General features: G+C 42.9%; 2 protein-coding genes across 4 annotated transcripts in view; both read right to left on the reverse strand.

The window, feature by feature from the left end:
* MCOLN2 (mucolipin TRP cation channel 2) overlaps nucleotides 1–7,497 on the reverse strand; it is a 57,961-nt gene extending 50,464 nt beyond the window's left edge. The window contains exon 1 of one of the 2 annotated variants that reach the window (XM_086717431.1): nucleotides 7,235–7,497. In XM_086717431.1, the coding sequence (XP_086573557.1) occupies nucleotides 7,235–7,311 (77 nt within the window). In that variant the 5' untranslated portion in view covers nucleotides 7,312–7,497. Of the gene's footprint in view, nucleotides 1–6,588; nucleotides 6,744–7,234 lie in introns of those variants that run through there. The other variant, XM_086717432.1, reaches the window with a different exon arrangement.
* A 2,250-nt stretch (nucleotides 7,498–9,747) lies between these two features.
* Nucleotides 9,748–19,459, reverse strand: part of MCOLN3 (mucolipin TRP cation channel 3) — a 28,612-nt gene continuing 18,900 nt past the window's right edge. For both annotated transcript variants that reach the window (XM_086717433.1, XM_025934891.2), the window contains exons 7-12: nucleotides 18,215–18,327; nucleotides 17,983–18,132; nucleotides 14,295–14,396; nucleotides 14,063–14,185; nucleotides 12,797–13,003; nucleotides 9,748–11,069 (exon numbers count right to left, since the gene is read on the reverse strand). In XM_086717433.1, coding sequence (XP_086573559.1) covers nucleotides 10,935–11,069; nucleotides 12,797–13,003; nucleotides 14,063–14,185; nucleotides 14,295–14,396; nucleotides 17,983–18,132; nucleotides 18,215–18,327 — 830 coding nt within the window. In that variant the 3' untranslated portion in view covers nucleotides 9,748–10,934. The remainder of the gene's footprint in view (nucleotides 11,070–12,796; nucleotides 13,004–14,062; nucleotides 14,186–14,294; nucleotides 14,397–17,982; nucleotides 18,133–18,214; nucleotides 18,328–19,459) is intronic.

The raw sequence follows: 19,459 nt of genomic DNA on the forward strand, positions 1-19,459 counted from the left end.
AAAGAGCATGAACAGGGGAGGGGCAGAAAAAGAGAGGGAGACAGAATCCGAGGCAGGGTCCAGGCTCCGAGTTGTCAGCACAGAGTCTGACACGGGGCTCGAACCCATAAACTGTGAGATCATGACCTGAGCCAAAGTCCAACGCTTAACTGACTGAGCCGCCCAGGCACCCCCATTTGGGGACTTTTAAAAGGTTTCAGCACCTTGCTTCCAGCCCCTATATATTAGGATCTAACTGGTGTCCAGTTATGAGCTAAGTATCAAGATTTGTGATAAGCTTTCCAGGTAATTCTAATGTGTAGTAAAGTATAGGAACTTTGCTCCAGAGCCATAATTTGACTTCTCCTTTTCCTCAATCCACACATCCAATTGATCAAGTCTTCCTTCAAAGCATATCATGGGTTGGTCCCACCTCCCTCTATCCACTGCAGCCTTAGAGGTAATGTTTTTTTTTTTAATTTATTTTTATTTTTATTTAATTTTTGTATTTTAGAGAAAGAGAATGAGGGGAGGGGCAAAGGGAGAAAGAGAATCTCAAGCAGGCTCCATGCTCAGCACAGAGCCGGATGTGGGGCTCCATCCCCTGACTCTGGGATCATGACCTGAGCTGAAATCAAGAGTTCCACGCTCAGCTGACTGAGCCACCCAGGCACCCCTGGGGGGTAACGTTAAAAGCACAAGTCAGATATCACTGCCCTGCTTAAAACTCCATAGTGGCTTCCCCCTGCTTTCAAACTAAATCCAACCCTCCTATTATTGCCTAAAAGTCTCCTGCCCCCTCCTTCCCATACCCACTCTCCCCCACATCCTCTTTCCTGGCTCTGAAACAGTCCCTGATCTGGCCATTTGCATCTGCTGTTTCACCTGTCTTACTGCTATGCCCCCAACTCTCTGTACATCTGGCTCCTTCTCATCCTTCCCTACTGCCTGTCTCAGCACTTAATTTCCTTTATGATTGAGATCACATTCTTTATTGGTCTTCTCTACAAGAGAACTTCTTGAAGGCCAGGTCTTGGTCATCACTACATCCCCCAGCATACGGCAGAGCACCTAACACATAACAGGTGTTCGATGACTAATTTTTAGGAAAAAGAAATGGGTCAATGAATGAGACAACAACCTTGACTATATGAACGTTGCGTTGGCCAGTACCTGTTAAGATGAAATAATAATAATGACAACAGCAACAAACATAATAAAAACAATATAACAACAATGATATAGAGTCTAAAACACTGATAGGAAATTTTGAATTAAAATTATACTGAAAAGGCTTGCTCGGCCAAGACATGTGAGAGTGTTTTAGGTAATTTAGTTGCCTGGTTTGCTGAGAGAAACCCTATTTTGTTTCAATTAATATTCCCGAAGTCTTTCCAAAGAATCAACTTTTCAGTGAATTGTTATCATGAAAACTTGGAATCCACTGGGGAGAGAGAAAATGAGAATCCTCCTAGAATCCAAGTGCAAAAGTAAAACTTAGACACATTTAAAAAATAAAATCGGTCGAAGCCTGAGAGAGATTTTTTAAAATATGATTTGACATACTTTTCTAAGGATGACACAAGCCAATGTCAGAAGCCAATGAAAAAGACTGACAGATCTTAACACAAACATTTAAGATTTTGAAACGTTAAAAGACAGAACGGGGAAAAAGTCTGCAATCTATTGAAACAGCCAGAAGTTTATGACCTATTATCTGTAGACAGCTCCAAGTTATGAGAAGAAAAAAAAGACAACCTAGTGTAATAACAGGCCAAGGATCTGAACACAACAGTGAAAATTGAACAGCAACGAAAATGTACTAACAGCCAGACTGGTGAAAATCTATCTTAAGTTTCATTTACCAAAACTGAGAACAAGCCTGTATTGATGGAAATGTACATCTTTGAAGGGCACTCAGGCTCGGTATCCAGAAGAGTATCTGTGATCTAGGAATCAAACCTCTGTGGATTTGCACAACAAATGCTTAAAACTGAGTGAACTTCAAAATGTGTTTTCAAAGGGGGTATGAGTTTTTTAGAACAAGTGCCGGTCAAAAAGATGACTACAAAAATGTTCACTGTAACCCTACTGGAAACATTGTATTGACCTAAAGATGTCTATGCATATTGTTAATTCTTTTAAGTTACGAAATAAATATACTGAGACTCCATTTTTCAAGTCTAGAAGAGCATAAACCAGAAAGGAAAAAAAAATCTTGGCACTCTTTTGCAGTAGTGTCACATATAATCTCAAATTTCTTTAAGTCCTCCATATTTTCTTGATTTTTGGCGATTAACATATGGATTCTTGAGTTATCATGAGTTAAAACAAGTTATGTAAAAAAGGAATCTAATAACACATGCCAGGTAATCCAGTATTTCTCTGCCTGATGTTTGTGTGGGAGATAGAAAGTGGGGAAGTCAGGCAGAGACTAAATTTCACTGTGTTTACAGCAATGACCAGGCTGGCCCAGGGAGTGAATGTCACAGGGCAACCTGGCAGAAGGCTTCAGAAAAATCCCAACAATATACATCCGTTTTTTTTCTTCCACTCCAATTCCTATAATGAACTGATTTTCTCATGGTTTGTGCTGAGAGAGAGAGGGAGGCAGAGGAATGGATCCAGATAGCTGATGCTGTGGGACTTCCAATAAAAGGAAGTCAAGGAGGAAAGAGAAAGAAAGAAAGAAAGAAAGAAAGAAAGAAAGAAAGAAAGAAAGAAAGAAAGAAAGAAAGAAAGAAAGAAGGAAAGAAAGAAAGAAAGAAAGAAAGAAAGAGAGAGAGAGAGAAAGAAAGGAAGGAAGGAAGGAAGGAAGGAAGGAAGGAAGAAGGAAAGAAGGAAAGAAAGAGAAAGAAAGAAAGAAAGAAAGAAAGAAAGAAAGAAAGAAAGAAAGAAGGAAAGAAAGAAGGAAAGAAAGAAGGAAAGAAAGAAAGAGAAAGAAAGAAAGAAAGAAAGAAAGAAAGAAAGAAAGAAAGAAAGGGAGAGAAAGAAAGGAGGGAGGAAAGAAAGGAGGGAGGAAAGGAAGGAGGGGAAAAAGAGAGAAACTCTGGTTACCGTGTAAGCATAGCTCTCAGGACATAAGTGACATGGTCATTCTAATCCTGAGAAGCACTGGAGAAGAAAAACTGTAGGGCTTTTCATTTCCCACTGGAGCCACTCATAAAAAATGTGCATGCTACAACTTTCAGGAATTTCCCTAAAGACGACCGACCATGCCACCCAGTTCCTATAAAATCCCCTCTCATCACCACTTTGCTGCCTCTGGCCAGCAAGAAAGCAGAAGTAGGGCTGCACATTTTTAAAGTGCTGGTTCTGAACAAGTCACGCCCCCTTTGAAAATCCTGACCAATCAGCTCTCTAGGTCAGAGATAAGTAAAGCAAAACTCCATTTCTTAGCAATACAGGCTTCCCAAAGCACTTACAGGTGGAGAAGATGAGAGGAATCACGGCAGCCTTCACATTTGGCTTTCTCTAACATTTCAACAAAATCCCCATTTAACGGGGTCATGCTAATGACTCTCCCAAAGGAAAAGGAAAATTAAAAGCCATAAAGCCATAAGTAACCACTTTCTCCTCAAACCACTGAATGAGTTTACCTTATTCTTAGACAAGCCCACCTCAGTGTCAGCTGGGGAATCTCTAGGTTCACCCTATCTGTGACAATTCCCTCTAGCTGCTCTAGGTGATATAATTTTTTAAAGCCCACCATTTAAATTATGGGTCTTCTGGAATTACAGCAAGGACAATTTTTCAGAACCTTTGGCTTCACTAGTCACCAATTATTGCCTGACAGATGTATTCAAGGAGAGATAACAGAAGACAACCTTCAAAGGAGAAGGAAGGAAACCATCCCCCTAATGAGGGGACAGGAATATTGGCAACCTCCCTCCCCCGCCTCCAAAGCTGTCTTGTCACACCAGGGAAAAAGAGGCAGGGGCCTAAGGTCAAACACAGTAGAAAGCTCAGCTAGAGGTCATCTAAGGAAAATGGGACCCCCCCACCCCCCCGCGCAACACCCCGCCATGATTGCCAAAGCAAACAAGTAAACAAACCAAAACCTGGCTTTAAACATGTGATCCTGAAAAGAATATTACAGTTTGAGTAAAAAAGAATGAAGTCTGGAAATAAAATTTTTCTCTATGAAGCCCATAATCATGATGTAAGAGCTCACTGAAGGGTGATCTCATTCTTCAGAACTCACATGTGGAACCTAGACTCCTGGCTGTGGCTAAGAACAGCCCAGCCTCAGCTAGAGAGATCCCACTTTTATCTTTCATGGCCAAAAGGGTTTTCTTTGGCTGCTAATTTTACTTTGAAAACTGTAGCCACAAGAAGTCACCTGTTTTTCTACTAAGTTTTAAGAACTGTCTTATCCTGGGTTTCACTTCACATCAGTGAAGAGACTGAGCCTGAAGAGATTAGCTTGTGAATATGATCACTGCTGACTTTGAGTTCTCTATTCTCTGCCATTCTGTTCAAAATTTGTCTCCATTACTCTTCCTCCTTGCTTCATTATGAGTTCTTATATTTATTACTCTGTTGTTAAAAACACTTTTTAAATTTTTGTAATGTTTATTTTTGAGAGAGAGAGAGAGAGAGAGAAACAGAGCATGAGTGGGGGAGGGGCAGAGAGAGAGGGAGACACAGAATCCGAAGCAGGATCCAAGTTCTGAGCTGTCAGCCCAGAGCCCAATGTGGGACTTGAACTCACGAACCGTGAGATCATGACCTGAGCCGAAGTTGGATGCTCAACCAAGTGAGCCACCCAGGCACTCCAGAAACAACACTTTGAATATGCTCTTCCTTGGGAGAAAAGAACATGGCCTCCTAAAACACTGCAGGATTTACCGATTTTTAAGTGTAGGAGATTAAATCAAATTGGCACCATTATGTTGACCCCTGCATGGCAACGCTCAGGAGAAAAGTGGGAAATGTGTCTGGTTTTTTTTTTTTTCTTTTAATATTAAATACAATTTATTGTCAAATTGGTTTCCATACAACACCCAGCGGTCATCCCAACGGGTGCCCTCCTCAATGTCTGTTTTTAAAGCGTCCAGGCCACAGCCCTGGTTTAAGGAAGGTCTGCTAAAGGAGAAGGGCAAGTTTCTGGTAGTGGGAGCTTATTTGACGCAATGTGAAGTATGAAGAGGAAGATGAGCTAAAATCTTGAGACTGTTGACTCAAACGGAAGAAGCTACTGGATTCCCCCCAGCTTGAGCTGTTTGGTTAGCACATCACAGAGGTGGTGAACATCTCTCAAAAGTGTGAAGCCCACGTCCCACCTCTGCAGAGAACAATGCAGCCGGTCCCTTGAACATCAAACATCCGAATTCATATCTTGACAGCTAGACCACCTTTCCCATGCCCTCTCTCGATGACCCCTTCTTCCATTCTCAGTTTACAATGACACAAGCCTCTGTTTCCCACTGGTCCTGCACAACCAGGATATACAGATTTCAAATGTAAATCCCTTCGAAAGCTATTTGTGTGCACGGCCAAGTGTGTGTCCTGTAGTGTAAGAATGGGAGCCTCTGGAGATACTCCCTGGATATGATACAAATGGTTAAGCTGTGAAGGAAACGTGCTAAGAAAAATACCGGACTAAAGACTTAAAACAAACAACAACAACACAGATTATATACATCACACCCACCGTAAGCACAAGCCTGTGTATCAGTCCACGCAGAAGACAGTAAGGAAACCCGGAGTCCGTGTGCTCCCCACCTTTTAGGACAGGGCTTTTAGAGCTAAGGCAGTGGAAGAAATGTATCACTTCTGCCCATCTGCCCCATTAAAAATCGACATTTAAGAGAGATGGTCATTTTGGTGTAACATTTGCATGTATCCAGTCGTCAAAGTTGTACCACAGTTATGTCCTCTAATTCAAACCTAGCCTTTCAAAGGTCTTAAAAAACATATATGTATGTATGTGTATATATATATATACACACACACACATACACACACATGTGTGTATATATATATACACACGTGTGTATATATATATATATATATATACACACACACATACACACATATACACACACACACACACACACACCACGCTTGCTTGGAATTGAAGTCATCTGGACAGCCACCAGAGATCAAGTAAATTCTCTTAAAGTCTGGCTTTCCTTGCTAGCATAAGTCCGCTTGTAATACTGAGAACGCCATGCAAGAAACGCAGGAGAGTCTCTCCACTATTTCGAGAAAATGTAAAGGCCACCACTGGATTTGTTTTGTGAGCAGAGGGGGAGCCAAGGCCTGCTGGTACTCACCCCCCGGGCTCGGGCTCAGCCACGCAGCTGGGTGGTGGCGGCTTTGACCACGGAGGCGGGGCCCCTCGGCAGCGCCATCCGGCTGAACTGTGCGCCTTTTCATAAAGGTAGAGGAATTGGGGTTAACCACACTGTAACCCTCCCACCTGAGGAAAAGGCCTGTTTGTTCCGGAAGGCACAGCCCAGCCTTATTTAACTAACTGCAAGCAGCTAATATAAGCACGCCCAAGGCAGCAAGAAAGCTCTAGTCTAGAACAGCAAAGCCATCCATTTGATGAGAGTTCCTCCAGAATCCGACATCCTGAAGGATACCGCTCAGGCGCCTCACCTGACGGTTAGCCTGAAAACACCTGATCCTCTCTCCCGCGTCCCGGCCTGGGGAAACCGATAAGGCTGCCGGGCCAAGTCTCCGCCTTCAAAACTTTCCACGGCTTTGGGGATTCCGAGCAGGAAAACCCGTTCAGTGCACACGCCTCTCAGCCCTCCCGGGCACGCACGCCTTCCCTAAAGTTGGAGCCCTGCTAGGCGGGCTCCCTTCTCTTACCCTTCCTGCAGCCCCCCGGGGCCCGCAGACCCGGGCCCGGGGGTGGGGACGGCGGGGCGCTGCTCCGGCCGCGCGTCGGCCGGACCGCAAGGCTGAAGTGCTAGCCGGGAGCCCAGCGGCGCGTGGCCAGGCGTTCCCGCCCCGCCCCCGAGTCACCACCTCCGCCGCGTTGCTTCCCTCCGGGCAGCGCGAGCTGGGAGCTGGGCCCCGGGGTACTTTTTTTTCCACGTGTAAACCGGAGAGCCTCTCCGAGCCCCGGGGGGCTGGAGGCAGCTTAGCGGAGACAGGCGGGGGCGGTGGGAGAAGCAGCGGAGTAGGGACGCTCGAAGACCCCAGGATTTGGAAAGCAGTCCGGGGAGGGCCCGCGGAAGGCAGGGGGCCCCCAGGACGCTCCAAGCGGGCGGGAGCCGAGAGCCGCAGGGGTACTAACCTGTGGCGGGGCCCCCAGGACAGGCCTGAGGCTCCGTTCCACGCCGGCAGGTCCAGAGCCTCCACGCCGGAAAGCATGGTGCTGCCCCTGTGCGGCAGGAGGAGGAGACCGAGGGTGGGACGGCTGCACCTGCCTCGGCCCCGGGGTGCCGACCCCAAGCTCCCGCGCTGGAGTCTCAGGTGTGCTGAGCGCTGCGGCCAGCCCGCTGCGCGTCCGGGGTGTCTGCCGGGAGGTCCGGCTAGGGAGAAGCGCCTTCTAAAGGGAACCCGACTGTGGAGCGCTGGTGCCGCCCGCGCGCCCTCCACACTGCCCCCAGGCGGCGGGGCCGCGCACTCCCTGCTCCCCGCGACCCCAGCCTTTTTTCGCTCCCTCTTGTTTTCTGCACCCATTCTGCGCATTTCTGCAGTCATTTCTATTTTGATGCGTTCAGGACACACTCAGTGCCAAGCCGAGTGCTGGGTACTGTGGACACCAGCATAAGAAAGACATGGTCCTTTCCTCTGGGACCTTACATAAACTGGCAAGCTCATTCGGTTAAGTTCATTCATTGGAACGTGTTTGTATTCTGAAGTGTACGATCACAAAACTCTGTGACAAGAGTCATGTTTCGGAGATGTTAAAACTACCGACGCGCAAGGGAAAGAAAAACGAATCGCCTTTCGCTCGCGTGGGGGAGCTTGAGCGAACCCCCTGCTCGGGGAGTACGTGTCCCTGTGACCCCGGGAGGGACAGAGGGGCGGCACAGACTTGCAGGACCCGAGCGTCGGGACTCTGTAAGCCTGCGCTCGCAGCGGCCTCTGCTCTTCCCTCCCAGAGCACGAAAGGTAGGGGAACCAGCCTGGGAAATCAGGCATGAATCTTAGAAGGTGGGGGTCTCCGGCATTTGTCCAAATGTCATGTTTCTGCTTTGGGTGATATTGACTTGGCAGTTTGCACCCGGCCAACAGCCTGTTTTCCTGGGAGCCCTCTTCCTTCTTTTCACGTGATAGCAGCAGCAGAGAAAGTCCGACTTCCAGGAGATTTGGATCAGCGAGTGTGTAAAGGTTTCTGGGTTTAGCGAAGGCAAAGAATATTCTGCCAAGTAATAATTTTAACGTGCGTCTTCAGGTAGATGTAATTGGACAGAATGATGCGAACAAATATACATAATTGACCCTCTTCTGCAAGTCGCTTTTAAGGCAAAAATGACTTAGAGTCCCTTTAATCGAGGTGCCCACTGAGTGCAGACAGGCTTGGAAGATCCCGTTTACCCAGTTAATACAGTGCCCGCAGGTGGGTGCAAGGGTGGTGTGGTTAGGTTCCTTTTTATAAGAAAACGAGAGGAAATGGAACTCTGTGTTCTTGTGGGGAGGATGTGGACCCCCTTGAAAAAGGCAGATGGTGACTTGATTGCAGAGTGTTGGAGGAAGTATATGGAAAGTAGGAAATATTATGTGTGTGTATGTATGTACACACACAATTTTTATAGTAAAGAATTTCCAAGCCTTTAATTCAAAGAAAAGCTTGCCATGAAGGAACAGCCCTATTAACTTCAAAATTCTAGCACTCCACCAGGGACAACAATCCCTTTAGAAGTGGACTGTAAACTGGAATAACTTTTTTGTATCAGCAAACTACCCAAAATACTGAAGTTTTAGAAAACTCCAGTAGAAATTTTAGAACTTCAGTAGAAGTTTTAGAAAACTTCAGTATTTCTACTGAATAACTTATCAGTGGGTAGTTAAAAAGAAAATTCATTGTTAACAGTGCATTTATTAAGAACATTTACCATGTGCAAGGGCTCTGTGCTTCAAGGGGCCAGGAGTTACCCTGTGTGCCCACTAGGTTCGAAGGTTGATTTCCATGTTATCTCACTGAACACTCAGCACTCTGTGTACTGTCATCTGCTTTTGAAATGAGGAAATGGGTTCAGAGAGGTTTAAGTTGCTGCCCTGAGGTCACCCACACAATTTGTAGTAGATCCAAGATTTCTATTCAGATCTTTGAGTTTCCAAAATCTTTATTCTCACTACACTGCTACACTGAGAGAGATCTAATTCACAGTCACTGCCCTTGAATCACTTTCCCGATCTGGAGAAGTTTCCCTCGTTTCATAAAGCGGAAAAGACATACATGCACATAATAGCTATAATTGGTGATGCACATATTACTGACAGGTCTAAAAGCATTATTTTATTTTTTTTATAAAGGCATTATTTAAAAAAACAAACAGTAAATAAATTCTTATCAAATACTGTAGGGGAAGAAATAGTTGCAATAGGGAACTCCAAGTAGCTCAAATTTTAATGTGCAAGTGAAACACCAGGGGATCCAGAGACTTAGATTTTCCATTTCTTAAAAGCCATAAATACTGCAAGAATAGCTTATACTTATTATAAAACCTCAAATTTCAATGCCTGCAGTCATTATTATGATCCTCATTATATTAAATAATAAGACTTCAGTGTCTCAAGGCTATCTTCATTTAGCCCTTAAAATTAAAAATTAACAAATCAGTTTTCTTTACAAAAAAGTTTGCTTTGAGAAAACCTTTATTGCACATCATTAAGTTCATTTCTATTTGAATGAACAGCACACAAAACAAAGATACATGTTGTAAAAATCCCTAAAATTCCAATCAGCAGTATCCAAGGAATGTAGACTTTGTTCTTCGTCTTTTAAGGCATACATTTTCTACTTATTTTTAAGTTATGACCATAATTGTTTTTTTAAGGTTTTTTTTTAAGTACTTTAATGTTTATTTATTTTTGAGAGAGAGCACATGCATGAGCTAGTGGGGGAGGGGCAGAGAATGACTGACTGAGGATCTTTGAAGAGGGCATTGCACTGACTGGAGAGAGCCTGAGGCAGGGCTTGAACTCACAAACTGTGAGATCATGACCTGAGTCAAAATCCAGAGTCAGACGCTTAACCCACTGAGCCACCCAGATGCCCCAAGAGAAGAATTTAAAATCCGATGATTAGGGATGCCTGGGTGGCTCAGTTGGTTGAGCTACCGACTCTTGATTTTGGTTCAGGTCAGAATCCCAAGGATTGAGCACCACATCAAGCCCCATGTATAATCCCACGTCAAACCCCAAGTTGAGCCCCATGCTGAGCATGGAGCCTGCTTAAGATTCTTGCTTTCTCTGTCTCTGCCCTTCTCCCCCCGTGCTCGCTTGCTTGCTCTCTCTTTCCAATAAAACATAAAATTAAAATAATAAAATAAAATAAAATAAAATAAAATAAAATAAAATAAAATAATTACTGATATATACCAACCACTTCCCCTCTCTCTCAGGGATGAACCCCAGAGAGTGGTCAAGACCAGAGTTAGTGAGTTTTATGAAGTCAGACTAGGCATTGTTCTCCACTGATGACACAATCAATCCAGTAAAAATAGCTGGAAGCAAGAGTGTAAGAGCTGAAGAGGGGGATAGAGAACATATTGTAAAGCTTATGGCAAAATAAACAAGAAATAACAAGAACCCAGTGGCTTCTCTCATCCAAGTTAATTTCAAAAAAATAAACCCAATATAAAGCTGCAAAAGACATTAAATATTGCTTTTAAAAATATAAATAGTTCTTGATAAATTATAGCTATTGGTTTGCTCAAAGTAATAGTCTTCAAATATACTGTGCCTGATCTTAAAATATCCATACAGTTTCCCAACTCAGCTATATATTATATATCCCTCTAGAGCACAGATTAGTCTGATAGCTACTTTTTACAACAGCAGAATATAGAACCTGGAGGGTCGTCTTCTAATCTGTATTTTCCAGAATTGGGTAGATCTTTGCATTCTGCTATAAATGTACGAAGTTCAGTCTCTGGGAAGCCATCTTGTTGGTAATGCTACACAGAAGAATTAAAAAAAAAAGTTCTCATTAATAAGTCCCTTGAAAACAGCTTTATTCTACATTCAAAATGGATCATTTGTCAAGGGAGGGAATCTTTCTAAAGGGATAATTCAGTCACTTTCAAGTATTTTCAGGGAGATGTAGCCTCTAGAGACATTCTTAGGTTTAGCTAAGGAAAAGTCAGTCTAGAATTCTGCAGTGTCCTCCTGGGCTCTCTTTTATGGGTCTGGCTCAATCCAAAATAGGCATGCTGAATCTAAGTCTGAGCCATCCTTCCAGGAAGAATCCATTCTATATACCCTTTGGGAGTCTCTCTTTCAGATAGACAGGTTTAAGGGTCTTGTACTAACATCAGTTCAGGGTCTAAGATCTCTAGAGCATGTCCTGACCAGAGAGGATCAGCCATCACTTGCCCACCTGACAGGTGCTTTGGGCCCATGGAAAAAGGTAAACACCTAAACTGTGAGTCTCAGACTTGTATCATCAAGAGTTGTTAACTAACATTACTACCTTTGAGACCTTGGCTACCACCCTTGAATAACATATAGTTCTCTGCATGAAGAGCTGTGAATTTTTAGAGCACAGTGGGGCAGGATTTAGACAGGTACAACTATATTCTTTCTCAGTGGCCTTGGTGACTCTAAGCACACATCTGCCAAGCAAGTATTAATAAAGACAATCAGGGGCGCCTGGGTGGCTCAGTCGGTTGAGCGTCCGACTTCGGCTCAGGTCATGATCTCACAGTCTGTGAGTTCGAGCCCCGCGTCGGGCTCTGTGCTGACCGCTCAGAGCCTGGAGCCTGTTTCAGATTCTGTGACTCCCTCTCTCTCTGCCCTCCCCCACTTGCATTCTGTCTCTGTCTCAAAAATAAATAAACACTTAAAAAATTAAAAAAAAAAAAAAAAAGACAATCAGTTTCTGAAATCTAAGTCAGTAAAAATGAAGTCATGGCCCTGGCTTCACAAGCAAGGTATTCATAATTATCAACTCATCAACTCCTACTAACCCTCTCTTTATCCCCGGGGCCATTTATATGATATCATGTTTCAGTACCCCTTCTCATACCCAGAAAGTCCCCAAGTGGAAGTGTCTATGTCAATGGTATACCTAATAGTATAAGTTATTAGAAATTTAAATATATAGTGATATTTAGCCTGCTTTTCCTATTTCAAAGGGCTCAAAATAACTTTTAAAATATCCCATGTGAGGGACAATATAAATAATAGCTTTTCAAATCAGCTTTTCTAACACATATAAAGCTTACATGGCTAGCACCTGACATATCAATCCCCTCACTCTTCTGGAGATCAGGCCTCAGGATAGTCCCAGGCAGGTCCTTGCCAAGAGTCTGGGTTCGGTCACAGTACACTCCAAACCAAGAGGTTAATTTTTCTTTATGAAAATTGGATTTTAAATGGTCCCCATCAAATTTTGAAATGCCATATGTTTCACTTACCCAATGCCTACTGGTCTTTATAATTCTAATACGAGTTTAGAAATCTCGTTTGAAAAAAAAGCACAATTACTTAGAGACAAAACCTAAAATATTCTACAAATTCAAATTCTTCATTTCTGTTTCTCAGTATCTACAATTGAAGTCTTTCTTTTCCACCTTGAAAAAATTAACATTCTAGCAGTTCTCCTCCCTCTTAGGTACCATATTTTATTGCCATTCTACAAGTTCTGGAAAAATGCTGCTACTTAAGCTCTTGATGAACCTACCTTAATTGTTTCATATGTATCAGTGATCAGTGCAATGAAAAGACTTAAAATCATATATATAAAGAGACTGATGAATGAGTAGAGGTAAATTCTGCTAAACAACCAGACCAAATAACTTTTTTGTTGCATTTTTGCAAATGTGGCAAACATATCATCTCCATTTATCAGAGAGAAAAGGCACTCGGAGACCATGTTCAGAGAACGGAACTGGAAAAAGAAAAGAGAAAAAGTTCACTTTATTTCACATTCCTTCCCACTGGAGATTGTTCATGACACTATACTAAAAAATAATGGACCAGGTATCCTTGTAAACTATGTAGTTAGCCTGCAGTAATTACAAGCATTTGCTATGTGATACATGCAACCTGTATAATGCCTACTGTTTTTCCTGAACAAGCAGCTCCTTCTTTGTCCTCCCCTTAAGGGGAGCAGCCTGAATTGAAGCTGCTGGTTTGCACCCTCGGCGCTTTTCTGAGTCAAGTCTGACCATTCCCTCTGCCTACATGGAAAGAGATCCTAGAAACACTTATGCAGAGATACCCAAGTCCTAACCATGCATGCTCATACTTCTCATTTTAAAGTTCATTCCATTTGGGATAATGGTATTATAATCAGGACTGACTCTGGTAACAAAAAAAAATGCATAGATTTCTTCAAGTTCCTCCCTATACTCCCTTTTTAATAAAATCACGTTTGCAAAAGTCTTGCCTAAAAAGCTGACTCTTTATTTTTTAAATTTTTTTTTTAACGTTTATTTATTTTTGAGACAGAGAGAGAGACAGAGCGTGAATGGGGGAGGGTCAGAGAGAGGGAGACACAGAATCTGAAACAGGCTCCAGGATCCGAGCCGTCAGCCCAGAGCCCGATGCGGGGCTCGAACTCACAGACCGCGAGATCGTGACCTGAGCCGAAGTCGGACGCTTAACCGACTGAGCCACCCAGGTGCCCCAAAAGCTGACTCTTTATATTGATGAATCAAGTTGACTTATCTTGACCTCATAGGTGGTAAAAAATAAATAAATAAATAAAATAAAATAAAAAAAGACATAATTATCTGATATAGTCCACAAAAGGAGGTGAAGTAGCTGAGTGAATCAATTATTCTCCCAAGTTGGTCACACCTTACCAGTTCACAAACATGGCACCAGATATACGACCTTCGACATTTTCAGGCTGAGTCACAAAATAGAAGGAGCTCATTTTAAAAGAATAACTGGCACTATTTTAGGAGCTTGATAGTAACAGGAAAACATTGTTTATTGGTACCTTATCATGGTAAGGCCCCAGCACAATCCATCCACAGAAGCAATAGCCTAAATAAATCATTGCGGCACAGCAACAGAACCTGATGACATTGGGCAGCGCTGCCTGAAGGGTCAGAATAAGGAGCTAGGAAAGTAAGAGAGGCTGTTAGAATCCCCTTGTCCCTCAGCCAAAGCAGTGCAATAACTCTGAAAGATAGGAATACCAACAGCATGGAGATCCATGGAATCCTTACGTTGTACTTCTGAAAGAAACCGAGGTATCGAACGACTCCGAGCCACACGAGCATGGTGGAAGTCCCAAGAAGTATGCTACAGACATCATAACTTGTTAGACTCTAAAACAGAGTGGAAAAAAATAACCAGATTATGTAACAGAAATTCATTGGGACAAAAAATATTTGGTTGGGGGGGGGTTAATAGAAATCAATCAGGCAGTGTTCTAGGTGCTAAGGACAAAGAAGTGAACAGAGAGACAAAATTTCCTTCTCTCCGGAAGCTTGCATTCTAGCGGTGGGAGAGGGGAGAGATAATAGAAATAAATTAATGAAACTCTCAGTACATTAGCTGATAGTAAGTGCTGAGAAGAAAATTCAGGGGAGGGGAAAAAGAATGCCTCCAGGGTTGCATTTCAAAAGGAGTTGCATTTGAACAGAGACCTGAGGGGAGTGAGAGAGTGCAAGCCAAGCAAAAAGCTAGGAGAGGAGTGTTCCAGGCACAGAGACAAGCAAATGCAAAGGCCCCATAGCAGGAGGGTGCCTCAAAAGATGGAGAGTCCAGCTGCAGTGAGCAATGGGGGAGAGTACAGAGTCACAGAGGTAAGGGGGTAGGTAGTTTAGAGCCTCGTGGGTAATTTAACAACTTTGTATTTTACTCTGATAGGCTGGGGAGATTGGAAAGCTCTGAACAGGATATGGTTCCATTTGGCTGCTATGGTTAAGAGCAGACTGTCCAAAGAGTGAGAAGGCAATTGCAATGATAGAGACGAGAGCTGATGGTGGCTTGGACCAGACTAGTAATGATTGAGGCGATGAGGTGATTTTTAAAGGTAGATTGATAGGATTTCCTCTTGGAGTAGATGGAGGGAAGAAGGGATTAGTCAAAGAAGAGAGTCAAGGATAAATGTATGGCTTTTGTCTAAGCACCTGAAAAGGACTGCCATTAACTGAAGTTAAAAAAGCCATGAAGAAGCAGGTTTGGCCTGTGGAGGTGGAGATTGAGATTTGGGGTGTTCTGTTTTTTGTTTTGTTTTATTTTGTTTTTAATTCAAGTTAGTTAACATACAGTGTAGTCTTGGCTTCAGGAGTAGAACCCAGTGATTCATCTCTTACATATGACAACCAGTGCTCATCCCGAAAAGTGCCCTTCTTAATGCCCATCACCCATTAACCAATCCCCCACCCACCTCCTCTCCAGCAACCCTCAGCTTGTTCTCTGTATTTAAGAGTCTCTTATCGTTTGCTTCCCTCTGTGTTTTTATCTTATTTTTCCTTCCCTTCCCGGATGTTCATCTATTATGTTTCTCAAATTCCACATATGAGTGAAAGCATAGGATATCTGTCTTTCTCTGACTGACTTATTTCACTTAGCATAATACCCTCCGGTTCTGTCCACATTGTGGCAAATGGCAAGATTTCATTCATTTTCATTGCCAAGTAGTGTTCCATTGTATATGTACACCACAGAGTATGTTAAATTTGAGGTGCCAAGCAGACGTCCAAATGAAGATATGAAGGTGACAATTGAATATCTGAGACTGGAGTTCAGAGAAGAATTCCAAGCTGAAGACACAGATTTAGAAATCATCGGCAGAGAGGTACTATTTAAAGCCATGGACAGGATGAGAGCACCAAGACCGTGGCAGAAAAGAAAATATGTCCAAACATTGCACCTTGAGGCCTTGTCACTTTAATAGGTTGGAGAGATGAGAAGGAACCAGCAAAGGAAGTCAGAAGACCAGCCTGTGATTTAGGATGGAGACCAGGTAAGTGATAGCTCAGGGGAAAAGTGCGCCAACAAAGAAGGAATGCTTGCAGTGTTAAAATCTGCTGATGGGTCAAGATGAGGATAAATAACGAATTATTGGACTCAGCAACACTGGAGGTCATCGGAAGGAACATTTTCTGTAGGGCGGTAGGGCGGCCGGATTGGAGCAGATGTAACAGAGAATAGGAGGAACAGAATTAGAAACAAAGGTACCTACGCTTAAGGTCTTTTGCTATGTAAAGGGGAGCCAAAAAAATAGGGAAGTAGCTGGATAGAGAATAGGATGAGATTTTGTCTCTTATCAAGGAGAAAGAACACACATACTATTGGGAATGGCACGGTAGAGAACAGGAAACTGATGATGCATGGGGAAAAGGAAGAAGAAAAGCTGGAGCTAAGTTCTTAGGTAAGCAAGAGGGGGAGGGGGGTTGGCATCTGGGAGGCACATGGGGTTGGCCATGGAGAGTAGCCAAAATAATATATCCACAGAAACAGAAAAAGCAGAGTGTATGGACACTGATGCTGGCAGGTAGATAAATGAAGTGGAGCCTTGTAGAATTTCTTTTTCTTTTCTTTTTTTTTTTTTTTTTAATCTGTGGTTTTGTGAACTAGGAAAGAAGGTCATCAACTGACAGTGAGGATGGGGCAGGGGTTTTAGGGTTTCCAGAAGGGATAAAAACGTGCAACGATCATCTGAAAGATGGGGGAGGAGTGAACGGCCTAGAAAAATGTAAAAAAGATTGCTGGACACCATTAAGAGCTCAATGAGGTTAATGATAGTTGAAGCTGGTAAAAAATAAAGATTTGCTGCATATCTCCTGTGCTCCTTTCTTTTTGTTCCCTAGTCCAATGATAGGGACTCCATATCATCCTAAATCCATTCGCTCCTTCCAAGGAGCGAACATGCCTGGGCTGTTTTCCCCAGCTCCCTTGCAGTTAAATGTGACTAAACGCTCTCCAGTGGGATGTGAACAAGAGCAAAGACTACCAAGACTGCCAAGGCTTATCAGACTGGAAAAGCTACCGTCTCGTGTTGCCCTTCCCTTCCCACACACGCTGCAACCTGTTCCTGAGGTGACCCAGGATCAACCGCACAATTTGGGCTCCAGAGAAACTCAGTGGCAGGAACATGGGTCCCTGACTGACCGCGTGGAGCGGAGTGAGTTGCCAACCTGGGAAACCCACCCTGACTATTACATGAGGGAGAAGTACGCTCCTATCTCATCTGAGCCATTGCACGTGGGGCCTCTGACCGGGAATCTCAATCAGCAGACTCCCCAGGTGGCTCATCCTCACACTCAGTTGAAGCCAGGGCTAGAAAGATATAAATTTGCACAAGGTCAGTTTGAACAGTATCAGGTTTTTTTAATTTGATTTTTGCTTTGGCGGCGGTGGCGGGGGGGCGGTGATTTCTAGGCTGGGTTAATCCTAACTTAGAATGGAGAATTTTGTAGCTTATCAATGGGGAAAGTAAGAAAAAGGCAGCAACTGTCATCACTCACACAGTGGTAGCCTGGCTTCACTTTCACCCAGGGCCCTATTCTTTTTGTTGTTGTTGAAGATTCTAGCATTTCTTGTGAAAACAACAACAAAAAAACCCACCTCTTACCTTCTTTACTTGGGGACATCTAAGAATTCTCGGGCGCACCCCTAGAGCTCAGATTTCATCAGTGTAACATGGAGTATTTTTACCAGGTACCCAAATGCCTGACTCAGAGGCTTGTATATACCTTTGAAAAACTCTGCCTAAGAGATTGCCTGAGTAGACTTAAGAAACTTACTGTTATCGATTTTAAGTTTACTTAACACAGTGTTTGAAAGAAACCATTTACTCCGCAAATTCTCACATTCCGAGAAAATATTAGTGCCAATCTGATACTAACAATGGCATAAATAGTAAAACAAAACAAAACAAAACAAAAACAAAAACCACTTTACCTTAGCTTGGATTTCCATTTTCAGAATTGATCCAATAATTGTCAATATGTCACTAATAATAATCATGATGTACCATCCATTGACGAATTCCATTTGATCAGAAACAGAAACTTCCTTCTTGTAATGGAGGAGGAAAAAATTGACAAATTCCTTTAGGGGAAAGAGGGAGGCACAGTGAATTTCTCAGTCAATTACAATGTCCCCAGCATTCCTAGCAAACAGCAACCCCTACCTGCTGAAGCTGAAGTCCTGTAATCACAGATCGGAGGCACAGGATTAAGGAAGCCAAGCATATCAGAATAACAAAGGCATCAAAGATCATCATGTAGTGAGTGTTCTTCTGAACTGGAAGGAAAGAGCAATACCTGCTTATACTGTGGGACATTCATATGGTGACCTCTACTTTTTTTTTTCTTTCATTTTTAGCCTCATTTCTTTTAACTGCTGCATGGCATACCACAATATAGACGCATACTCTTTGTAAAGACACTCAGGTTGCAATCTGTTTTTTCCTGCTACAAACAATTCTTCAAGTCCTCTCTGTGCATGGGTGCAAGTGATTCTTTAGGCGAACGAATATCTAAAGGCGAAATTGTTGGGGTAAGGCATATGCATATTTCTAAGAAAGAAATTCTAAGAAATTGCCCTTCAAAAACATCTTGCCAGTTTACATACCTACACACATCTCCACGTCTTCTCCACCATTGTATATTAATTATCTTTTATTTTTGCCAATGAAAAGAGCAAATCTCATTCCCAATGACATCTTTATCAGGTATTAAATTACTGTAGGTATTCAAGTCCTTATCTTACCCTTTTGATGTTTTTGTGTGTTTTAATGAGTAAGACAAATACCTCTCATTAGTGTTTTATTAGCTATTCTTACTTGTTTTTTTCCCCCATATATTCTTGAGGATCTGATTGTTAAATTCCAATAAAAATCCTACTGGTACTTTTGCAGGGGGGTGGGGGATCGTCACATTCATAAGTTAATTTAGGGAGAATTGGCATATACATGATGTTAAATCTCTTGTCCAAAAATATAATGTGTTTCCCATTGATTCAAGTCTTTTTGTTTCCTTCAGAAGCATTTTCAAATTTTATCTGAACACTTCACACTGCTTTTTAGAGTAATTTAGATAATTCAGACATTCTTTCCACAAAGACAACAAAGAGAAAAGGTCCTGGTAAGTGTTCTTCCCATTAGTATGTAAGGAAAGTTAAAAGGCTTTCTTTTGGGGGTGCCTGGGTGGCTCAGTAGGTTGGGCATCCGACTTCGGCTCAGGTCATGATCTCGCAGTTTGTGGGTTCAAGCCCCACATCGGGCTCTGTGCTGAGAGCTCGGAGCCTGGAGCCTGCTTTGGATTCTATGTCTCCCTCTCTCTCTGCTCCTCCCCCACTCATGCTGTCTCTCTCTGTCTCTCAAAAATAAAATAAAACATTAAAAAAATTAAAAAAATAAAAGGCCTTTTGGAAA

Source organism: Puma concolor, chromosome C1 (genome assembly GCF_028749965.1).
Source record: "Puma concolor isolate L17-30 chromosome C1, mPumCon1.1.hap2, whole genome shotgun sequence".
NCBI classification, from domain to species: Eukaryota; Metazoa; Chordata; class Mammalia; order Carnivora; family Felidae; genus Puma; species Puma concolor.